This window comes from Cryptotermes secundus, unplaced genomic scaffold, assembly GCF_002891405.2.
Source record: "Cryptotermes secundus unplaced genomic scaffold, Csec_1.0 scaffold46, whole genome shotgun sequence".
NCBI lineage: Eukaryota > Metazoa > Arthropoda > Insecta > Blattodea > Kalotermitidae > Cryptotermes > Cryptotermes secundus.
Genome location: NW_019726221.1, coordinates 1,141,004 through 1,163,823, shown reverse-complemented (window position 1 = coordinate 1,163,823; position 22,820 = coordinate 1,141,004). Strand labels below are relative to the sequence as shown.

General features: G+C 36.5%; 1 protein-coding gene across 2 annotated transcripts in view; it reads left to right on the top strand.

Annotated features, from left to right (window-relative positions):
* LOC111863857 overlaps positions 1-15,695 on the top strand; it is a 36,995-nt gene extending 21,300 nt beyond the window's left edge. For both annotated transcript variants that reach the window (XM_033751229.1, XM_023850608.1), the window contains 3 exons: positions 628-1,138; positions 7,071-7,252; positions 13,230-15,695. In XM_033751229.1, coding sequence (XP_033607120.1) covers positions 628-1,138; positions 7,071-7,252; positions 13,230-13,401 — 865 coding nt within the window. In that variant the 3' untranslated portion in view covers positions 13,402-15,695. The remainder of the gene's footprint in view (positions 1-627; positions 1,139-7,070; positions 7,253-13,229) is intronic.
* The last annotated feature ends 7,125 nt before the right edge of the window (positions 15,696-22,820 follow it).

Here is a 22,820-nt window from a genome sequence, read left to right as displayed (position 1 = left end):
AGTCAGCACTGCAGCAAGGCTTTGAATTGATACTGTGCACAGGGTATCTCTGAACAAGATAGCATATTTGTGTGTACAGTACACACACACACACACACACACCAAGCAAGCAAATTGATGTATGCCTCAGTGCAGCTGACTTGTATTTTGGAACTTTCAAATATTCAATAGGGTGCTGACCATCTCTGAGGTTTTCATGATTGCTCCCAGTCCTAATGAATCCTTGAATTGTGTTTTTAAATAGGCAGTGGTTCCCCCTGATATGTTTTAACCCTACATGTCATCCTTTCATTCAATTTTTCATTCTACAAACTGTGTAGTAAATGTGGCATAATGAATAATCCGTGAACCAGCAAACACACACATTCTAGGAAAATTTAGTTTTTAAATTGATTCATTTTTATTTTTTAATATGTGTATGTTAGTTGTGGTTATATTTACTTCAGTGAGGATGGGTACTGAGATAATTGCATGTTGTTCCTTCTTACCAGTCATATTTATGGCATTTATCTTTGCCTTTTAGCTTCCTAAGAAAATACAAACTAAAGAAAAGGAACATGCATAATGCATTTTGGGGAGGAAATATATGCTTTTAGCACTTATGTGGGTCTTGTTTTTTCATTTCAGGTCATCATGTACATACACCTCTTCAACTGGACTGAGCAATATGCCAAATGTGTCTCAGAGTTCCTTGCATCTGATGGGTCTCACTGATCCTTCCCACCACCAGATGCTTCCCCCTCCTCATACAAGCTCCCTCCTCCACTCGCAACATTCTCCACATTACACACCGGCTGTGGTTGGTTCACCTCAAGCACTGCAAAGACACACACCTCCGAACAGTAGCAGTAGCAGCAACACCAACAGTAGCAACAATAATTCCAGCAAGTTCCCTCCTCCTCTCATCCCAGTCAACGGAACATCCCGGTACTCATCTGGCAGTGGGGCCTACAGTTCGGGTGCTGATGTCATAGACCTCTCCTCTCCACCTCAGTCACCTCACAGGCCTAGTATGGGTAACGGAAGGACTGGTAGTAGTACTACTCCAGCTAACAACAGTGACCATGCGTCTCCGTGCGGTCGGAAACTCATACAGATTGGGGAGACAGCCACTTCAGGGTCTCACATACCATATCAGGTGGGTAGGTTTCTTTGCTGAAGTTGGAGTCATACTTGTGTAACCTTTGTCATCATTTTATTTGGGTGCTCTTCGCTTCCCATGGCTGATGCAGAGTCCGTCATCTTATATTGTATGGAATAAAGTGAGTTTAGAATTCAAAGCTTTACAAATTCATGATCAGATTCATCTCCCAGTCCTCTGCTCTGCAGCTTGCATAATGTATTTATCGCTTTATTTAACTCTGTAGCCCTAATGGCATTGTGCCTCTTGAAATCTGGCCATACTATCACAGATGAGATGTAGATTTTTTCCCTTGATATTAGAAATGAAAGTAGTATTGTGAAGTGCATAATGAAATAATGATTGACATTGTCAGAGTTTAGGTTCCCATGGCGGTCAACTATGAAGAGTTGGGGTTGTAATGCCATGTAGTTTGGAGAGAGCAATACTTTTTTGAGGAACATATCACCTCTGTCATCAGGGTCAAAGAATAAGGGACATAAGATACCAGCAGAAGTGGGTGGTAGGCTTTGGAAAGCAGTATGTTGCTCTGAAACATTTGGCTGTCTGAACTACACAGCATTGCAGCCCAGAAAACTGCACTCTTCCTGATCGACATTATCATGGGACAGCATCATGTTCCCTTAAAAGACACAATAGATGCTTCCTGTTGAGACATGCATGTTATTTCTATAAATAATGCCCTTGATTTTGGATTGTAAATTATGTTTACAACCTTTTGTTTTAATAATGCTGATTTATGGCCACAGTGAAAGGCACTAGTGCTACTCCCAAGACTCTTTGGTTTGACCTTTCCCAGGTAATTCTGTTTCAGGCCCTGATTTTAAAGGAGTTAAAATGATTTGAATATAGCCAGTGATGCAATTAATTGCTACTTTGAAAAATTATGTAGAATTTGTTTTGAATTTTGGTAGTATCGGAAGTAACTGTAATCAGTAATGTAACATTTTCACATGAACTTTTTACTTGCTTGAGAGTGTGAAAATGTTACCTTTGTAGGTATTTTGATGTTTTTAAGGACTCTTATATGTCTGTGTTTGTATACAATAAAATCATGATAATGCCTTCTGAGATTATGGTAATAGTACGCCGATAAAGCACTGCAGCTGCTAGTTTCAGGTAGTATGAAATCTGCTGGTAGGTAGATCTGCCAGGAATGGTCCCTGTATTATTTTCATGAAAACGCATATTTAAAGGATTTTTGAAACCTGTATTTTGTATTTAATTAGCATCGGATGTTAAAAACTGAGTCACAAATATACAAGCCCCCTAGGTACAAAACTGTTGGAAACCTTTTTAGTATGGGTAATAATAATAATGTTGGAGGAACGTGAACGTAAGAAAAATACAGCTGATCAGATGTAGGGGTTCAGTAAGATAGTTTCCTGACTAAATTTATTTCTCCATAACAGCAGCATGTACCCTCAGACTTGTGTTGTCCCATTCATAGTAACAGTGAACGGCACTGCTGTCCAGAGCAGTTCCAGAAGCCAGTTTGAAACTCAGCAAGTGTATCCTGTGATTATGCTTGATTCATGGTGGCATCTTTAAATCTCCTTCCCTTTAATATTATTTTAGTTTTGGGGAAAGAAAGAAGTCACATGGCACTAAATTTGCCGAGTAGGATGACTGTGAAATGACACTCATATTGTTTATGCACAGACAAAGTAGAGTAAACAGGTGTGTTATCATAATGGAGAAACCGTGAATTTCACTTCAGGTCGATTTTTCCGCATGTTTTCCTGCAGATGCTGTAAAATGTCAGTGTAATAATATTGGTTTACAGTTTGTCTTTGTAGAACAAATTCATAATGCACAACTCTTGAACATTAAAAAAACCATTAACATAGGCTTCATATTTCAGTGAACTTTTTTTTTTTTTTTTTTTTTGCATGGAGGTGACTAGCTCCCTACTTATCTATCTGTTCTTCTCCTTTACTTGTACTACTTTTCAATGCCTCTGCTGTTATTTTTATAGGTTTGACTGAGCGTATGATTTCCTGTTGTACTGTTTTACCACATAATTTGATTACATCTGTACCAATGAAACTAATACAAGCAGACCAAGAGAGGGTTTATTTTCATAATAGTTTCATCTTCAAAACTTTGCCTCTACAGTTTATTTCATTCTATTTCAAATTGTCATACCCATGCCCAATGATTAGTTGGATTTTAGAAAAATTAAAATTAATTCCATTTAAAAATACAAATTATGATGAAATGATAAAAATCATCAAATATAACATGCAGTACCTAAAAACTTTACTCATTGAATGAAATATGCCTTACGCATTTCAGCCATACAGGGACATCAGAGGCTTACATGTTATAGAGGAGATTGCTTAGCGCACATTAAGTGTACGTTAATTTCTAGCAGTAATATTTATATTTAAATCCCTTTGCAGTTGAGAGCATAGAGAGTCCTTTGCTTATGTTGAAATTCCCAGTGAGCTGAAAAATTTGTAGACATTCTGTCTTCATGTTGGGAGTTCCTTTAACTACATAGAATTCTTTCAGGACGTGATTGGTATTTCTTTATTGCAAAGATAACATGGTTTAATTATTATACAACAGCAACAGTTGACCATCTTTACACAAGCAGCAACATACAGTTTTTAAGTATTTAAAACACAAATGTATAAAATAACATACAGAACAACAAACACAACAATGCATTCCTCTTCTCCCTCATCTACATGCCCTGCCCATCTAATCAACCTTGACTTGATCATTCTAATTATACTTGGAGAAGAACTCCTTGTATATAAAGAGGTAAATATACTCATAGATAAGCAGAAGGCACAAACCAAAATGTTCTATTTGATGTAGTATTCATGCTAGTACCATCGCATACACTGATCGCATCCCTAGCACACAGCACACCCCACACTGTAGCAACGAATGGGCAGGTGTGAACTTTATAATAAAAAAATTGATAATGTTCCCCCTATCATAAGTTAAAGAAGAATAAATAATTACACCGTGTTACTTTGCAGACAATGAAGAAGAAATATATATATCAGTCATGTTCTGCGTGAAATTTGCATATAAAAAGCAATACCACCAGAAGCCAGAATGTTCACAAATTTTGCAGTCTGTTGGCATTTTGTACATAAGCTCTCAGTTGTAAAGGAATTTAAATGTAAATATTCACTCACTCATGGAGCTGAACCCTTCTTGAGAAGCTGCCAGTTGTGCAGCTACTCAAGAACTCCCCAGCATTTTATGGAACCCGAAGGTTCATTACTGTGTTCACAAGAGCCCTCCACTGGTCCCTATCATGAACCAGATTAGTTCAATCCATACCATTGCATCCTGTCTAAGATCCATTTTGATATTGTTCACCCACCTATGTCTTGGTCTTCCCAGTGATCTCCTTCCTTCGGGCTCTCATACCAATACCCTATATGCATTTCTCCTTTCCCCCATTCTTGCTACATGCCCTGTCCATCTCATCCTCCTTGACTCCATTGTGATTATACTTGGTGAAGAGTACAAGTTTTGGCTGATGAGATAGCAACATATACTTAAATTTCTCTGTGTTTACTTCTAGACCAACCTCCTTACTGGCATCAGTGAAAGTTTGTGTGTTTCTCTTTATGGTATCTGTATTATCACCCAGAAAATTCACATCATCAGCATAGAGCAACAACTGATGTGTCCTATTTAATTTCAGTCCCATCTGGTTTTCTTGGACCTTCCTAATGACATCCTAAAGCAATGGGGAAATTATCAGACAAATGATTACCTATACAGACTTTACCATACATTTCATTTAAACACATTTTAATCAGCCTGACTATGATTTATTTAAACCGTCTTGCAGTGCATACACTCATCTATCTCCTTCTCTCACTCGCACTACATGTTTCAGCACAAAAATGCCATCTTCAGGTGCTTACTCAATCCACGCCAAATTAGTTCATTGCATGTGTTATACTGTCAATGACAGTATAACACACGCAGTCACAGGAGCAAGACACAACAGAAACACAATACACACACGATAGTGAAGAAGTGCTCCAACAGAGGAGGATGGGCGTGACTAGCATAGTAAGATGCGACGTAGCGATGAGGAATCCTGTACAGTTTTAATATTTTTAACGTTTGACATTTGTCAGTGTATATAATAGATATATATATTTTAGTTATTTTAATGTGAGGACAAGGCATGCAATGCACTAGTTTGGCGTGGATTGAGTAAGCACCTGAAGATGGCATTTTTGTGCCGAAACATGTAGTGCGAGTGAGAGAAGGAGATAGATGAGTGTATGCACTGCAAGACAGTTTAAATAAATCATGGACTTAAATCAGTGCAACAGGACGCTAAAATATAACAGCCTGACTAGTTTCATGTGTATCCCAAACTCTGTCAGAATATTGTACAATACTTCCCTTCTAACTGAATCATATGCTTTCTTGAAGTCTATGAATAGCTGATGTACTGTCTCATTGTACTCCCATTTTTTCTCCAGTATCTGACGAATGCAAAAGATCTGATCAGTAGTTGATCTGTTATGTTGAAAGCCACACTGGTGATCCCAAATAATTTTCTCTATGTATGGACTTAATCTTGAGGGAAGAATATTGGATAAAATTTTGTATGAAGTTGATAGTGATATCCCACGATAATTACTAGCCAGTTTTATCACCCTTCTTGTGAACTGGTACAATAATAGACTCCTTCCACTGAACAGGCAATTTTTCCTTATTCCAAATAGACTTAATTAGCTCATGGATTTTAGAATGTAATATTTCACCTCCTGCTTGAATAAGTTCTGCCGGAATTTGATCACTACCTGGCAATTTATACCTTTCCAATTTTGCAATATTGCAGTTTTTATTGCATAATTGAACAAGAAGAAATGTAGATATTACTGCTAGAAATTAACGTATACAAAGTAGTCACCTCTTTAACATGTAAGCCTCTGATGATGGTCACATATGACCAATACATGTACTTGTAAGGCATATTTTATCCAAGGGGTAAGGTTTTCATTCTTGATGGTTTTTATTGCTTCATTATAATTTGAAAATACAGTAGAACTTGGTTATAACGTCATCAAAGGGACCTAAAAATAGTGTCGTTGTAACCGAAATGGGCACTTCCACAGTAGCCTTATGTTAGTCACGTAAAAATCTACCAAAAACCGAATTAAAATGTTGCATTTTTTAGTGAAATATGTAGTTAAGTACAGACTAACGTAACATTAACGTGGAATTGCCCAAATGTGTAATATCAAAGACATATTACAGCGCTTTTCACTGACAATACACACAATATTTCACGAATCACTTTAACTTTCTCTTCAATGCTTAAAACTTTCCTTTTCATTGCCATGTTTTCGCTACTGCACTTCTCTGGGTTTAGGCAGGAACACTATAGGGTAAGTAGACAATGTGAGGTCCTGTTAGACGAGATTCTAGGAAAGGAATGCAGTTAACTACCTGCCGCGTCCTCTTGCACTATTCACGCAGTCCCACCCCACACCCTTGTTTTCGCATAAAACCCACGCTCCTCTTGCAGCCCGCGGTCATATTCTTCCAGGACAGTCACGTCAGCAAGTAGAGAAAGTGAGGGTGGGCAGACAAGTCAAACTTTCCCACGATATCTGAGAAATTCAGGATTGAAAATGACGTTACATACGAGGTTGATGCATTTGTGCATGTCGTACTAAGCAAGGTATAAAAACAGTTGCTTTATGAGGAATTAGTTCGTACCATTGAATATTTGACGCAATAGACAAGGTGTCGCAGAAACCGATGTTGCTATAACCAAGTTTTACTGTATATCGGCTGAAATGCCTCATGTAAAAATACAAATGATGAATTATGTCAAGACTAAAATTCATAAACTAATTCAGTTATTTATCCCCCGTCATGCCTTTTTGCTTGAAGACATTATATTTCATGTATTACTTTCATTTAGGTCCAGAAGGCACTAGTAGAAGGCAAAATGGTTCCCTGTATCAACTCAAAACCTTTCATCTACTCCGAGTTGCTGATAACATTACCAGACCTGGTGACCCATTTCTTCCCATCTGTGCCTCTGAGCAGCTGCAGGCAAGTGCTGCAGGATGTATTAGGCCTTGACCTTTACCGAGGAAACAGGTATGTATTTCGTTACTCTGATATTATGTTTGCTTCCAAGTGATATGTGAGTACTTCCTCCCACTTGCAGGTTCCATTTGTTATTTTTATGTATGAGTATCTAATATGCAATAATAAATCAAGCAGGCAACATTAACTAATAATTTGTTTGTTTTTTTGTTTATATTAAAATTATCCAATAATTGGATATCCAGTTGGGGAGATTTTTGGTTATGCATATTTATGTATTCTCGTGTTTCAGATCATATTGATATTTGAGATGTTAAGAGATAATGCCATTAGCTGTGAAGTGAACCATATGAAAATATTATTTCTATTGTATAGAAGTCTGGAAGTTATTGTTCAGTGTTTACTGATTACTTTTGTATTTTGTGGGGTAGGCTGTGGAAACCAATGCCATGTAACAAACTTGTGTAGATATAATTAAATTTAAAGGTCCATTTTAGTTTCCTTGACCGCCTCTGTGGTCTCGTGGTCAGAGTTTCTGGCTACAGATGCAGAGGTCTGGGTTCGATTAACAGTGCTAACAAATTTTATGAGAAGTAGTGGGTCTGGAATGGGGTCCACCCAGCCTTGTGAGGATAATTGAGGAGCTGTTTCAAGAAAACAGCGGCTCTGGTATAGAAAAATGAAATTAACGGCCATGGGGATTTGTTGTGCTGACCACACGACACCATCTATCCCCTAAGGTTGGCAGTAACTTCGCTGACAAGCAGCGGTTGGTCGGTATAGTTTCCTTGCGGACTGAAACCACGGAGTTTGTTTCTTTGTTTTAGTTTCCTTATGTTCATCTGAAAATAACAGTACTTCATCTACAAGACATATTTCTGTTGAATTTTGTTATTTCATTTTAATATCAGTTTAGTTTGATTCATTTTGGGGTCCTAAATGAATTCTTTATGGTCATAGTTTATCTTTGAAGTCATTTGATAGATTTTGATGAAATAATACATACAACACTTCTGTTCTGTGATTAGAAGTACTATAAAAATCATTAGTGTCTTTAAGTTTTATTCACATTAATTTATAGCCCATTTAATATATATTGGAGAATATCTAGTTAAATATTCACTGGACTTGAAATCGCACAAGTTTTAATTATTTAAATGAAATATGCATGTTATATCTAATACAGTATTTGCATTAAACTCACATATTTTAAGAAAATGGCTAGTATAATAGCAATGTGATCGGAAGCATAATTTATGATCCTGGGATCACTGGCCCATAGTTCAATTTACCATGTATTTCATTTGCCTAGAAAGCAGACAGCCACAATATGTTAATAGAATGTAGCTTTTTAATACCATCCCCAAGGATCCGCTTGGAAATAATGGACAGAAGTAGTGGCATTACTGACGCAAGAATAGATTACCTATGAGGTTAGTTAATTGAAACAAGAGATTTCCTATTTCAGAAGCCAACAGAATCCGATGTATTTGTAAATGGTTTTCAATATTTCCCCCATAAATTTGTTTTCTGGTCATAAATGTTAATTTTTATGGCTGTCATTAGCATTGACTGACATTAGGCACCTAATCTTGAGCACCAATAATCAACACCTGAAAGAACTTTTCACCGAGATACTTTTTCTGGTTTATTCCTGCAAATGAATAATCATATGCTTTACAATTTCCATATTTGATGATGCTAAGATATCATCCCTTGTGAGATGCACCCTTGATTTGCTAATAGGTTTTCATCAAAAAAAGACACTGTCAATTTTAAGACATGCGCATGATTTAGTAATAGCTTTTCAGGACAAAAAGTACATATATTACAATAGGAATTGTCAGTATTCAGACATGTAACTTCTTTGTATTATCAAACACAGATCAACACAAAACTGAAAGTTTAAATTAAGTAAATTTGTCTGTATTGTGTCTTGTTTTGGCCGGGCAGGGGAGCTTGTAGTTGTCCCTTAAGCATTTACACCTTAGACATTTACTGAGTCCATTGTGCCTCCCCCCCTCCCCCCCAAGTGTTGCTTGGGCTCTTAAGAGCCTCAAACTTAGCTAGAACTCTCCAGAGGCTGAGGACCTCATATTGTCCATCAGCTCTACTCAATGCATAGGTCATGGATCTATGCTCAACCAAGTGGGGCAGTGATATATCATCCTTTGGGCTGCTGGTAGTATGAATATTCCATATGCCCTATATAATTCACCAACAGAATCATGAGATCCTCCACCATGGTGAAGTTCAAAAACAGAAATATTAGTTTCATTGTTTCTTATAACATTTCCAAATTTCAGTATGGAAATTGCCATATTTGTGGTAAAATGTGACCTGAGAGTAGGTTTATGAATAATGCCCTTGAGCATTAAAGAGACCAAATGCAACATAAATTTCTCTCTCTGCCACAGATTTTTATGCCTTTGCAGTCAACATGCTCAATAGTTGACACCCATTTAGAAACTGCTTGGCATATCTGTTTGTCTGCCACAGATTTTCATTCCCTAGCAGTCTTTTAAGTGCTTGATAATTCACACCCATTTAGAAACTGCTTGGTGTATCTCGTTGCCCTTTCAGCACTTGTATTTTATTAGTTCTCTGTTGGAAAACAGTTTGGAAACTTCCATAATTTGTGTTATATGTTCTGCAGCATGTTGAAGTCCAGCACTGCCCAAGTTTTGCCTGTCTCTTGTAATTTTCCATGCCCTCCCAAACAGACCCCTGAATAATATTGTCATCTCTGTCACTCATCATCAGGAACAGCACATTTGCCAAATCTTATAAACTTTTGCCTGATATGCTTACAGATACATTTCAAAAAATTAATTATTGTGCTATCGCTGATTCACACACTTTACAATCTACTACAGCATGCACAAAGTCTTCTCTATGTCTTCACTTAGGTGCTGCCTGGCAATGGCTCCCAATGCTGTAGATTCCTTAGCTTCAATGTTCAGTGGCTCCTGCCCTTGCTGGCTGGAGATTGTCTCGCATCTCTTCATACTCAGACTGGTATGTCTCCCTCAGAAATAACTAACTATCGGTTTCATTTCCTGGTATATAGCCTTGGATGAAACTCTGACAGAAAGTTAGGTTTATGTATGGTTTTGTGTAGAACACATCAACAACTGAAGGCAGAGCTTATTGTTCCGGGTTGTAGCCCAGTTGGACGTGGAAAGGATACAGTTACCTCTGTTGCACTATATGCCAAACTGCTTCCAAAGAAAGAGACTGTTTCATATGAAGTCCGATGAGTGCTAGTCAGTAGATTAGCATGTACAGCACCTGACAATTTCACATTGCATCTGCTATGACCAGCAAGTGTTGGTGTCATAACTGCACCCATTTTCCTCAGCAGTGTACCATTGCAAACGTGTCTGTTGGGTTGCCTTCGATCCGGATACTGGCACTGGCAATGAACACTTACGCTGCTCCAACCCTGAAGATGGAAGCAGTATATAAACTTTGAAATATCAGTAACACTGGTGGATGGACACACCATCACCCATATATATATTGTAACAGAGCTGAAAAGGCCAGAATAGTGGAACTAGAAGAGATTGTCATTGCGAGTCAAAAAGCTGAGTAAACCCGTGTCCTTGGCAGCGGATATGCACACAACAATAGAAGAACTGTTGGAAGATCTGTGGAGTTTTGCCCCGAGGCTATATACCGGGAACCGAAACCGATAGTTAATTAAGTAATTAGTTTCTTCTGAGGCAGACAGACCAGTCCAAGTCTGAAGATAGGTGAGACAGTCTCCAGCCAGCAAGGACAGAAGCCACTGAACAGGGAAGCTAAGGAATCCACAGCATTGGGAGCCATTGCCAGGCAGCAAAATGAGAAGACTTAGTGCATGCTGTAATGAATTGTAAAGTGTGTGAATTAGCGATAGGACTATAATTAATTTTAATTACAGTTTGCAAGAGTTAATAAATCCAGTTACCAATCCAAACAACCTGTCAAGCCACCTAACATGTGACAGCATATACACTTAATGCACTGAGTGCAAAGAATCTGTAAGAGGTAAAGTTGTCCCTGTGCTTAACTAATTAAGCACTAGGCCATGAAGATGTATGGGGAAGTTGTATAGACCCATGTTTTCTTGACCTCGGCACTAGTGGGAGGTGAGTGGTCAGCTTCATGCCCCAGCCGCTTTACTCCTGGTGAAAGAGCCCCACATAACCATTTGGATTAGGGGGCTGAATGGGTTCTAGAGCCGATTTGAACAACATGAAATGAATATTCAGGACTCGAACTTTGACCCCTTGGCTGTCTAGCCTGTAGCCAGTCGCTATTCCAACTGCACTATAAAATGGTTTACGCAAATGGAAGTATGGACTCATGTCATGAAATTAGTTTTTCCTATTCCAACAGTTTTTGGAGCCTAAATTAAATTACTTTATATCTTAAATTGTGCAATTGTCAGTGTAATATCATTTTGCAGAGAGATTTTTGACAGGAGAAAAGATGTAAACGCATTCTCATGGTACTTCAGTAATAAGCATTGTTACTTCTCTTCCACAGAATCATTTATGTGCTTAAAATTTACATTAAATTTAAAATGAAGACAATTTTTAAGCTTAATGTTGGAGTGTTACATATTGTCAGGTGTTGGGTGAATAACGCAACAAATAACTTCACGCCGTATCTGATATAGCGAATTTTATTTCTCATTCGCTCTTACAATCACAAAAATTACAATCTCACAATTACTGCCATCGGCAGTATTACAAATACTAGACTGCAAATGCTAGACTACAACTGAAAGGTTGACTGCCTGGCTAACTCACAACCATCTCGTAAACAGCTGCCTTGAGAACTCGTTCACTGCTGACTTGAGAACTGTCTTCGGCGGCTGTGTAGTTCCCTTATATAGCCGCAGTGTTTGCCTGTTACGAAATGGGTACTGCTGTTGCCTGACGCCGTGTTACGTCACTTCGAGGAGAGGGGCAGGGTGTTGACTTGTCTATTACCATAGTAACGACAGCGTTCCAATGCCACCACATACCACTGGGGTGGGAGGGGGTGTCCTCCATTGCGCAACATGTCACAGTATATTTTATGCAGTGTCTGAAGTTAGTAGATTATTCTTTGATATTCTCCAAAGTGTAGATATGCAGAGAGATTGAACTCTTTCTTTGCGGATAAATTCATTCATTTTATTTGGCATTCATAATTGCTACAACCGTAACACTTGAACGAGTCACATCATTAAATACATCATTCTTGAAATCCTCTTGCTTAAATGCCTAAAGGATTAGAATTTATCAGCTATAAATAATCACTCTCGAAATGGTTAACCTATAATTAAAATATTTATCACCAATCTCTTGTAATTTACTGTTATTTATTTTAGGCAGTTTCTGAATAATAAACAAGAAGTCATTACAAAATCTTCAGAAAATATTCTGTTATATACAGACTGGGGTGATCAAAATATTTTCCTCCTGAGTATGTGTTCAAGGAAAGTTTCACTAGTTCCTTTTAAGCAAATTTTTATTATGCATGTGTACAAAATTTTTGTAATACAGTTGTATAATGTGATCTGTATGTGTTATAACTTTGTATTGCTATAATTGAATATTGTCAGTGTTGCTCTTTATGGACTAAACAAGGCACAGTTCATCATTATCTTGTTACTCATTTTCATTTCAAAGGTTTGAGCACTTGAAGGAAGAAATTCATTCCTGTCCATCTAAAATGTGAAAATTAACAGCTTACATACATTACTATAAAAATTTAATATGAACAATTAGTTTTATCAGACATGCATTGCACTATCCTTCAACAATTTATTGGCATTAACTTCATGCTTTTGTCATGTTAATTTGTTATTAAATGAGACTGGAATAGATTCATCATAATTCGAAGACGTCACACTTCAGCAAGATGGTTTCTCAGCTGTAACATTCAGTGTAAGAAGAAGTGGAGAGTTCTTGATTCTAAAATTAAGATTTTAGGAATAACAATTATGTGCTTTCCTCATTTTCTAAAAGAGACTTGTTTTGATGGTGTACAGGCAGCAAATGAACATCCTGCGGGATTCAGGCAAATGTCAAAGTGTCAACGACATACTTCCACTGGTGCAAGTACGAGATGTGATGCAATACATGCCACAGATGAACTACATGTTCAGTCGGATGAATGCTGGTGGTGAGGAGAACCCTTCCAAGCGTCAACGGACCAGCTAGGACATGTTCTGGCCCGGGTCCATGCCAGCAGCCACAGCCTGGCATGGACATACTGGGTATGGGTGGTCACAGCATTATGGTTTGTAAAGGGATCGTGAGAACATGAAGCAAATTTTAATGCATATACAATTAGCTGTAGGATGGTTGAATAATTTATTAAAGAGTAATTCCTCTGGAAGTTATTCATGTTGGAAATTAATTTGGTGACTGATTTAGTATTGTATCATTATTGCTAGAGAACATTTCTGAACGATTCTACATTGATAATTTACATGAGGAATGGCATTTACTATGACATCCTCTTTGCCTATTTTAAAATTGAAAAGTTACCAGTATTCCAAGTGTCACACCACAGGTTTTATTGTCAGAAAGATTAAGGAACTGTATAATGTTACAGGAAGGGAGTTATGTTTAATCATTCATAGAAAGTTTGTAAGTACTTGAAGTGTTTTGAGGTCAGCTGAGTGCTCCTTTACTTTGGCTTATACAAGAAATTAAAATTGAATTTCGTAGTTCTGTGAGGGCCCTAAAGCACAAAAGCATCTCCAGAGAAAAGTTATTTTTGTGAAATTCAAATTTCAGCTGAGATTTCTATTACATTAAGCTGTAATACTGTATTATGTGAATAATGGCACTGTAACATCCCTTAAAATTATGCACATAACATGTGTTAGACTTTTTCTAAAGATGCTCAGCATCGAAGTTGAACATTTTCTTTGTATAAATACAAACATATGTGCAGGTTTTAATTTTCAGAATAACCTTCCTTTTATGCTGGAATACTCATCATGAATAATATTCAGACTGTAACAGCTATTAGCCTACTTTCTTCTCAACATACTTATCACAATCAGAATTCTCCTCTCCCCTAGTCTCGGGTTTCACAGCAAGTTCAGTCTTTTCAGTCTGTGGCAAGAACACGAGGAGTTTCATGAGGTCCATGTGTTTTGAATATTAGGACAGTTTCTGTATTGTACTTGGTAACACAAAATTTTAGGGCTTTGTGAACATAGGATGATATAGTGACATAAAGAATGGACCCCATAAGATCTAGAAGTTTGTGACGATGGTAAATTGCTACAAGTAATATGTTTTTGGACATTATCCATCGTCTTGTCTATTTTTTTTTAAACCGTCCTGTTTCTTTTTAAAACACAACGTTTCGGAGAATGGATTCTGTTCCTGTCCCTGTCCAATGGATAATGTCCAAAAACATATTACTTGTAGCAATGGACCCTATGTTTGCTTCCGAAGTCTAGACCACATCTGACTATTCTGTGGTAGAATAGGTCTTTTAAAAGCATCAGTCTATTAAGAAATTCAGATGAAAATTGGATCATTGTCAGATTTTGTAGTCAATGGCATCTGTAACACTTATTTAAGGTGTTAGAACCCCAAATTTTTAATAATGTATTTTTTGTCCTTGTCTTTATTGGTCACTTCCAAGTTAACACCCAGGGTGGAAGTTTGACATTATTAAAATCTGCATGATATTTTAAACATATTCATGCTAGAACCACAAGTTCGTGTTATCTCAATAAAATTGGAAGAAAGATTGAATGACAGTTTTCTTATTTTCACCAAGGCATGAGTTGAAATATACAGTTTTCTTTCTGTTGCCACAGATTTATCTGAAGACCATAAGTGAGTCTGATATTGCTTCATCTCCTCAAGAAGAAAAAGAAACCTACATTGTGCTTACATGTAGGTTATGTTATCAGAACATACATGAATCCCCAAACTCAAAGGCCACAGTTTCCTCAAGTTGAATGCAAGCATGGAAGCTGGCAATTTGAGGCCAGCTTCATTCCCATGATACAATATCCATCTTGAACACACTTGTAGACAAAGAATTCTGACAATCAAATAATCTTCAGTAAAATATTTTTAAGGTTGTTTTAATTTTCAGTCTGACATAATAATCATGCATTACAGCTCTAAACTGTTTTCCTAGTTGTTTTAAAGAGCGAATTCATTGTTCTCTGTTGGCTATCATGAACTTTACAGAACTGGAGATGTCTGCCTGTGATCATATGATACTGAAACTGGAAGTAGTTATGTGCAAGACATTCCTGTAACAGAAACAGTTGAAAGTCTTTCATTATATAATGATGAAATGTTAGGAGCATTCAAAGGCCAGTTTTGCTGGTCTTGTGCTTTATTTACTTTTTGACAGAACTGAATACCACAATTCTGTTTCATAATCTCTACAAAAGTATTAATGCCAGGCTGAAAAATCTAGGCTGTAGTCATGTGATTGTTTTGTTGAATATTAGTAGTGCTGGAACCCAATAAAAAAAATGTTCTATTATATCAGAAAATCAGTTGTTGTATTAGATTGTGGTAAAATAATTGCAATATGTAATAATGCAAATCTGAATAAGAATTGATTTCTGTAGTAACCATTTCCTAGTGTGTATTTATGTTATTTTGAAGCACTTTCTAATATTTATATAAAATTGTTCATGTTTCTGTGCCACGGTAAAATTTAAAGAATGTCAGTCCAGTTGAGATTTAGTTAGCAGTGTTCTTACACTACTGCTGTCCCCGCATGGGAGGAAGAATTTTCACTTGTTTTCAGTTTACCTGAAATTAAATTTTAGTTATAAGCAATTTAGCCTAATATGAGTGCATTGATATGCAGTTTGGCTTGGAATTTAAATAGTGTAGGTCATCACTAAAGTGTGCTAACTTTAATTTCAACTAAGTAATGAGTCTTTCATGCGTCAAACCAGACATCAAACAGAAATAAGAAAACTGTGTCATGTAAAATAAATATGAGTTTTTATGCAGAATTATTTACATATCAGTTAAATAAGGCATAATGGTATCGTTGTTTGCCAAATCTGAGTGATGCATTTCTTGTATCTTTCATTGTACAGAACTGTAAGATTTCTTATTTTGGACTCTATCCATCGTCTGGTATATATAAGACAAAAAAAAACCATGTTTCGGAGACTAGATCTGTCTCCGTCCTCAGGTGGATGGGGCAAGATAGGCCTACTCAGTTGGGCCTGTTAGAACTAGTGTCAATCACTGGACTGGTTTTTTTTTTGTCTTATATATACCAGATGATGGATAGAGTCCAAAATAAGAAACCTTACAGTTCTCTACAGCCTAACCATCGTCAGAATCCTTTCAAGTCTATCTTTAATTGTGTTTGAAGTTTCTGATTTAGGTATCCATTTGCCTGATGAGATGTAGGGTGATTTCATAAAATTCAGTAATGATTTCTGAGCAAACACAAAGTTCTTAGACCATTCCAGTCGGTACATATTGCACATATTGTATGAAAATGAACATTTTCTTTAATTTCATATACTGTGTGTCATTGAATGAATGGCATTTTGTAATATTCCACCTTACTCATATATCATGGCCATAGTGAAATTTAGCTCTCTATAATTTAAGTTTGTATGGCATACATTTACTGTTTTTGTGATAATTTTGAATTTCTGGAAATCAGTATTGGGTTTACATATATTGCAGTATGTTTGCAAATTTAATTTCAGTGTGAACAACTTTCAGAAGAGTTACTAGTGAATAAACCAGTACATTGAATAATGCTGTAAGAACCAACCCAAATAAGACTGTGAATTCAGTTAACACACATATGAAGAGTTCTGGTGTTTACCTTGCAAGCAACAAAGAAACCTTGGAGCGTGTGCAAGTGGTTAAAATATCATGTATGCATAATGGATAGGATGTGTGGTAGATGAATCTTATGTTTATGGTGTAAATATTATAAGTTGCATCAAATTGAATGCTTTTTTTTTATTAAATGTTTCATTTATTTATTTACCATTTGCTCCTCGACTTCTGATATACATTGATGAAGCTGTTAGTTGTGAAATAATCATCATTTATTGTGCTAAAACTGTTCACATTTTTATCTTTAATTTCCTGTATTTAATTCATTTTATGGTATTTAATAATGAGACTAAACTATATATGCTGCCTAATTCTATTTCTCCTGGAGGGAAAGTGTTTAATTTTGACACAGGGTGGTAAGAGGTGAACAATCTTAGCACTGTCGTTTCATGTATATACAGTTTCAGTTATTGTGAAATGACTTCAGAAGTTTATGTTTTGAGTCCATGTTAATACAGATCTTCAGCTTGGTTTCAGTATGTTTCATTAGTGTTTTCTTGTTTATAAAAGAACTTCCCACATTTGATCAAAGTTAGGTGCAGAGAGTTTATCTCAGTTCACAAAGTCCCACATGGCAATCCAAGACACTGCCAGTCTCTACCAAGATGTCTATTTATGTGCAGATCTGCTGAAGTCCACATACGAGTACAGTGTGAGTACTTGATGTAAAGTAATTTATGCATAAATATATGAAACTTGTTTCTGAAATTTGTTCTGTTATGTCCCCATGCACTTTGATTTGCATTTTGTGCAACCCATCAGCCCAGTTGACATCTATAAATGTGAAGCTTAGTAAGCAGATTTTTATTGCCATTTTCTTAAGATTCAATTCATTTTCCAAAGTCTGGGTATTCATTTTATGTTGTGACATTCTGTTTTCTTAGTTGGTAAAGTGATCAATACAGAGAATGGATACTGAAAAATCTTCACTTCATTTCTATTTGAATCCTTTGTTGGATGTCACACAATTGAAATTCCAGGTCTAGTTCTGAATTGACACATACAGCTGCGTGATTTCATGATTTGTAATGTGATAGTAGGTGTTATGATGATACTGTTGAATAACTAAAATACTTTTCACTCGCTGTTATACAGACTGAGGAGAATATGCAATAGAATGATCTTTAGTTTTATCTCTGTCAAGATAAACATGCCTTTGAATTTGTGGGGAAAATGAACAAATACACTTAGCACAAAAATGAACACAGTTGATGTATGTACAGCGGTGGTCTGCTGAAGAGGACTGTTGGTTATGTCCTGCTAATGGGGTTACTCATCTTCATCACCCTTTGAGACTTATACACATGGATGATACATAAAATTAAAGGAAGAAATTTATCACTTGACTTTTGACTTATTAACTGTGCAAAAGAGTTTATGGATAAGATTCTCCTCCTCGGAATAGACACACTTGTACATCAGTCAGCCAGTTGCTCCACGAGGTGGCAGGGGACAACAAGTTAGAAGTTGTCTTGTGCATTTCATGTAGTCATATTTTTATCACTACTTCTGCTGGGTCAGTAGAGTGAAAGACTTCTTTACCCACACATTATGGATTTGTACATAGAAGAAAACTGTGTAATATGTCTGCATTTAGATGAAAGAAGCACAGCAATATTTTAATGGTGAAAGGATGTTCAAAGAAGTCAGTTCGTTCACAGTTACTTATCCCAGTTATTCTCAGCCTGTTCCATCTTGTGTTCGCTAGTCATTTTGCCAAAATACGTAGTCCCACCATATTGAAAACAAAGCTTCTCTTCTTCCTAGAAGGTATGTATGTTTTCATGTTTTGTTAATCATTAATAGAAAGCCCCTTTTTGAGACCTCACATCTCGCACAACTGACCATGAAGTCCCACAAGTAATACACATCTCACCAGTTGAGAAGTACTGATTTAAACCAATATGTGTCACATTATGAATGAAAAATCATCACATTGGTGAAGTAATAAAATTGGTCATCATATTAATGTGAGATACACATGTGCTAGTGTAGTTACAGGATGGTGGCTAGCATATTTTTAACGATGCATTAGTCTGCCGTCTGGACGTGCCAAATGTAACTGCACATTATTTTGTAATTTACGAACAAGTAACTGAAGAACACAGGATTATGGTCATGCTGTATACACTTTATTCACAAATCTGGTTCTTTATAATAATTTTCTCTTTATGTGGTTATGGAAAAATATGGGAACACTGATTTGTTTCTGACCTTAGCAATGTAACAGTTGTACTTTGGAGAGTATTAATGGGCTTTCACCTGTCACTGGCAATTAGGAAACAAGATCTGATACCAGCACTGAAGCAGGAGGAGAACATGTGAAGGGCATTAAGTTAATTTTATGACAGAAGGTTATTTTCATTCAATTTGGGGGATGGGCCTCTATTTTCTGACCATATCAAATGGTGTTTTTATTATTATTATTATTATTATTATTATTATTATTATTATTGAGAAAGACCAAAAGCAGAGGAGATGCAACTGATGTACGCTGATGTTATAATGAAAATTAAGTTAACTATGCCAAGCAATGTTGTGAGCTGATGTTTAATAGAAAACATGGAAGACTGTCAAGTGATATGTACTCTGATAGCTATAGTTTAGCTAAGAATTCAGTAATATCCATTTTATCAAAGTAGGTAATTGTAGTGCCATGAGTCAGACGTTAAAGCATCATGACCTGAAATCTCCTTGACATTCTGGTATAATGAAGGCGCAGTGGATTTACACAGCAGCCTGTATTAGTCAAAGGTAAGATTATATACTGGGTTTCAACAAGACCATGATTTTTGTTACCAAGGCTCACATTGCGGCAACTAATAACAGAAAGCGATTCCCTGTGTAGGACCTACATGTATCCATGGGAATTCAGATTTTATAAATTTTGTCATAAAGTGACAATTACTGCATACATTTGAACTTCATGACACCAAATTGTATACATTAATGATATTCAAAATCCAAACCACATATATTTCACTAAATAAATTTTGGTTCTGTGCTAGAATAACTGAGCTGAAATAGCCCAGTCAGTATTGCTATAGGCTGGATGGCTGGGGTTTGATTTGTGGCAGAGGCAGAGCCTCCTGTTCAGTAGGTACCAGTGGTGGCTCTTTCCCCAGGCATAAGGCGGCTGGGCTTGGGTGTGAGCTGACCACTCACCTCCATCTAATACCAAGGTCAAGAACGATGGAGCTATACCTGTTACCCCCAGTGCATCTTCATAACCTGGTGCTAAGTTAATTAAACACGGACAGCTTTACCTTTAACAGAATAACTGGGTATCATATGCTTTTTCATTTTTTGTTGAAATTTCCATCTTCAAATAATATTAGTAAAGCTCAGCAATGACAGGAAGTTTCAGAATTGGATTATAATTTTCATCACAGGTCAGGATGTGGGAGTGAATGCTGCAGTTTAGACAGCGTCTCACATCTTAAAAATAAGCTCAATTTTCAGAATACTTCTGTTACTTGGCCAGAATACATTGTAGATATTTTGGAAGACTGGTGTGCACACAAAATTGTCACCTGTTGCCTAAACGTTGATATTATACCACACTGATCAGGCAGCCTGATTGAAATTTCTTAAGAGTGACATATTCAAAGCATTTTCTAAATTTTTTAAAGATGGATTCTATCGTTATATTTGTACATTTTCTTGCATGTGGAATTTCTTGATGTTTTAACTATTGATTGGTGGATTCTTGGTTTATTTAACAATGCTTTTTCAACTGCATTGGTTATGTAGCATCTACTGGTAGGGTGGTATGTGAACAATGCTTTGGAAGAAAGCAGTCAGATGTTCTATGGTACTGTCCTGGCATTTTGGGAGAACTGAGAAAAGTCACAGAGGTCCTCAATTAGGCTATCCAATCTCTGGAACTGGGACCTCTCAAACATAAAGTAAAAATGTTATCCTCCTGACTGGTGTTTGTTAACATTTCATTGCTGACTTCTTGTGAGGTTCATTTTGGTGCCCTTAATAAGAGTAAAATTATGAGACTGCATAATATTGAACATTTTTTGGATTGTGAAAATTGTGTTTAAAATGAAGAACCAAAAAGAAGAGAACTGAGTTTGTGAAATAGGTTATTATTTGTGGCAGCTGTTTTATAGTATTTATGTCTTGCATTTAAGGTGCCAACCTCAGTTTTAACATGTTTTAAGTGAAGTATTGAGACTGATTTCAGTGGATGTTTATATGGTGTCTGCTTTCCACAAATCCTAATCCTTAAAATTTCCCAACACAGGGAACATACCCATCTTTATCAACTTACTAAATAAATATAAATGAAAGTGAAACTTGTAGATGTACAGCCACCTGAGATTGAAGAACTTCATGGGTATGAGTATCGAAAATGCAGTCTTTATTTATAGTATATAAACTGAGTTTATGTTGTTATTTATATGGTCATGATCTTCATAAGACATGTTTCTCTTGACATGAACCTTGTTGAAGTATACATAGTCATATAAATGCATGTAATTTTAAGGGAAGAAGAGCCCAAATAAATAAAAATATAATCTTTTGACTGCAAAATGAAGAACATTTATTAATGAGGGACACCTGTTTACCTAAGTATTAATAGGGTAATTAAGGCTTTGATGAACAGGGCTTGTTACATTATGTAGTAAGAAGGAAAATGTAAAACTTACAGAACTACTGAGCAAGTATTTTCAAGTGATAATATTTCCTACTTGTATTCATGAGGTACCTGGTTCAAGCCTTGGCAAGAGTGCTTACTACCACAGTCCCTCCAAGCAGATGCCACAGTAATACTTAAATGAGGCCACAGGTGCAGTGCTTTCTTCCATACATGTTTTCCAGTTATTCATCATCCTAATATTTGATGCTATATAGCTTGAGCAACTGACATAATTGCATAAACTGTAAACAAATAAGTTCTAACAAATTTCAAGAAATCTCATAAAAGGAAAGTCACATGGGAGACTAGTATTTGAATGGATGGATAATGTACAAGAGTGTATGCCAACAGGTTACATATATTTTAAGCATTCCTCAGTATTTTGCATACCTCATTGAACTTATACTAATTTATTTAAGATAATCTGTTTTCACAAAGCCAATTCCACAGAGATACAACACTGCCCCACGGCATGAAATTTGTACTAAAAATGTTTTAAGTAAAAGTTGTAATTTGTATTGAAATTAATTTTTAGCCCACATTGTTTTGAAAAGTAAAAAGGAGTCTTTTGAGATTAACTTGCTGTCTCTGTGTCCCCCCACTGATGCCTGAAAGCTGGAAGAGACTGCTGTTGCTGGGCAACAGCTTGGTAAACATGTTCCCATGGCAATGAATACACAGCAACAGAAGAACTCTTGAATATTGTGTTTTCTATGTGGTCCATGCTGGATCATATACTCGGTATGTAGGCAGTTAGTTATTCCCAGAACTTCTGTTATACATTTTAAAAATGTTGGTTAAAATTAGATATGCACTTCATGTAAAACAGGCTGAAATTTACCAGTGAACGTTAATTTGCCTCACAACTTTTGTTATGAACTCCCCCATTCTAAATTCTTTGAAATCCTACATGTAGTTTAGGAGACAGTCCATGCAAATGGACAGGTAGATTGGGGAACATACTTGGTCACCCACTGTGCATTCCATTTATACACATTAGAAGAAAAATGGTTTGTGTATTGCACTCTACTGGGTTGGTGTCAAGTGACAGTAAGGCACCACTGGGCACTTTAAACTAAGGAATTTCATGAATATCAGAATAAATATTCAACACTCC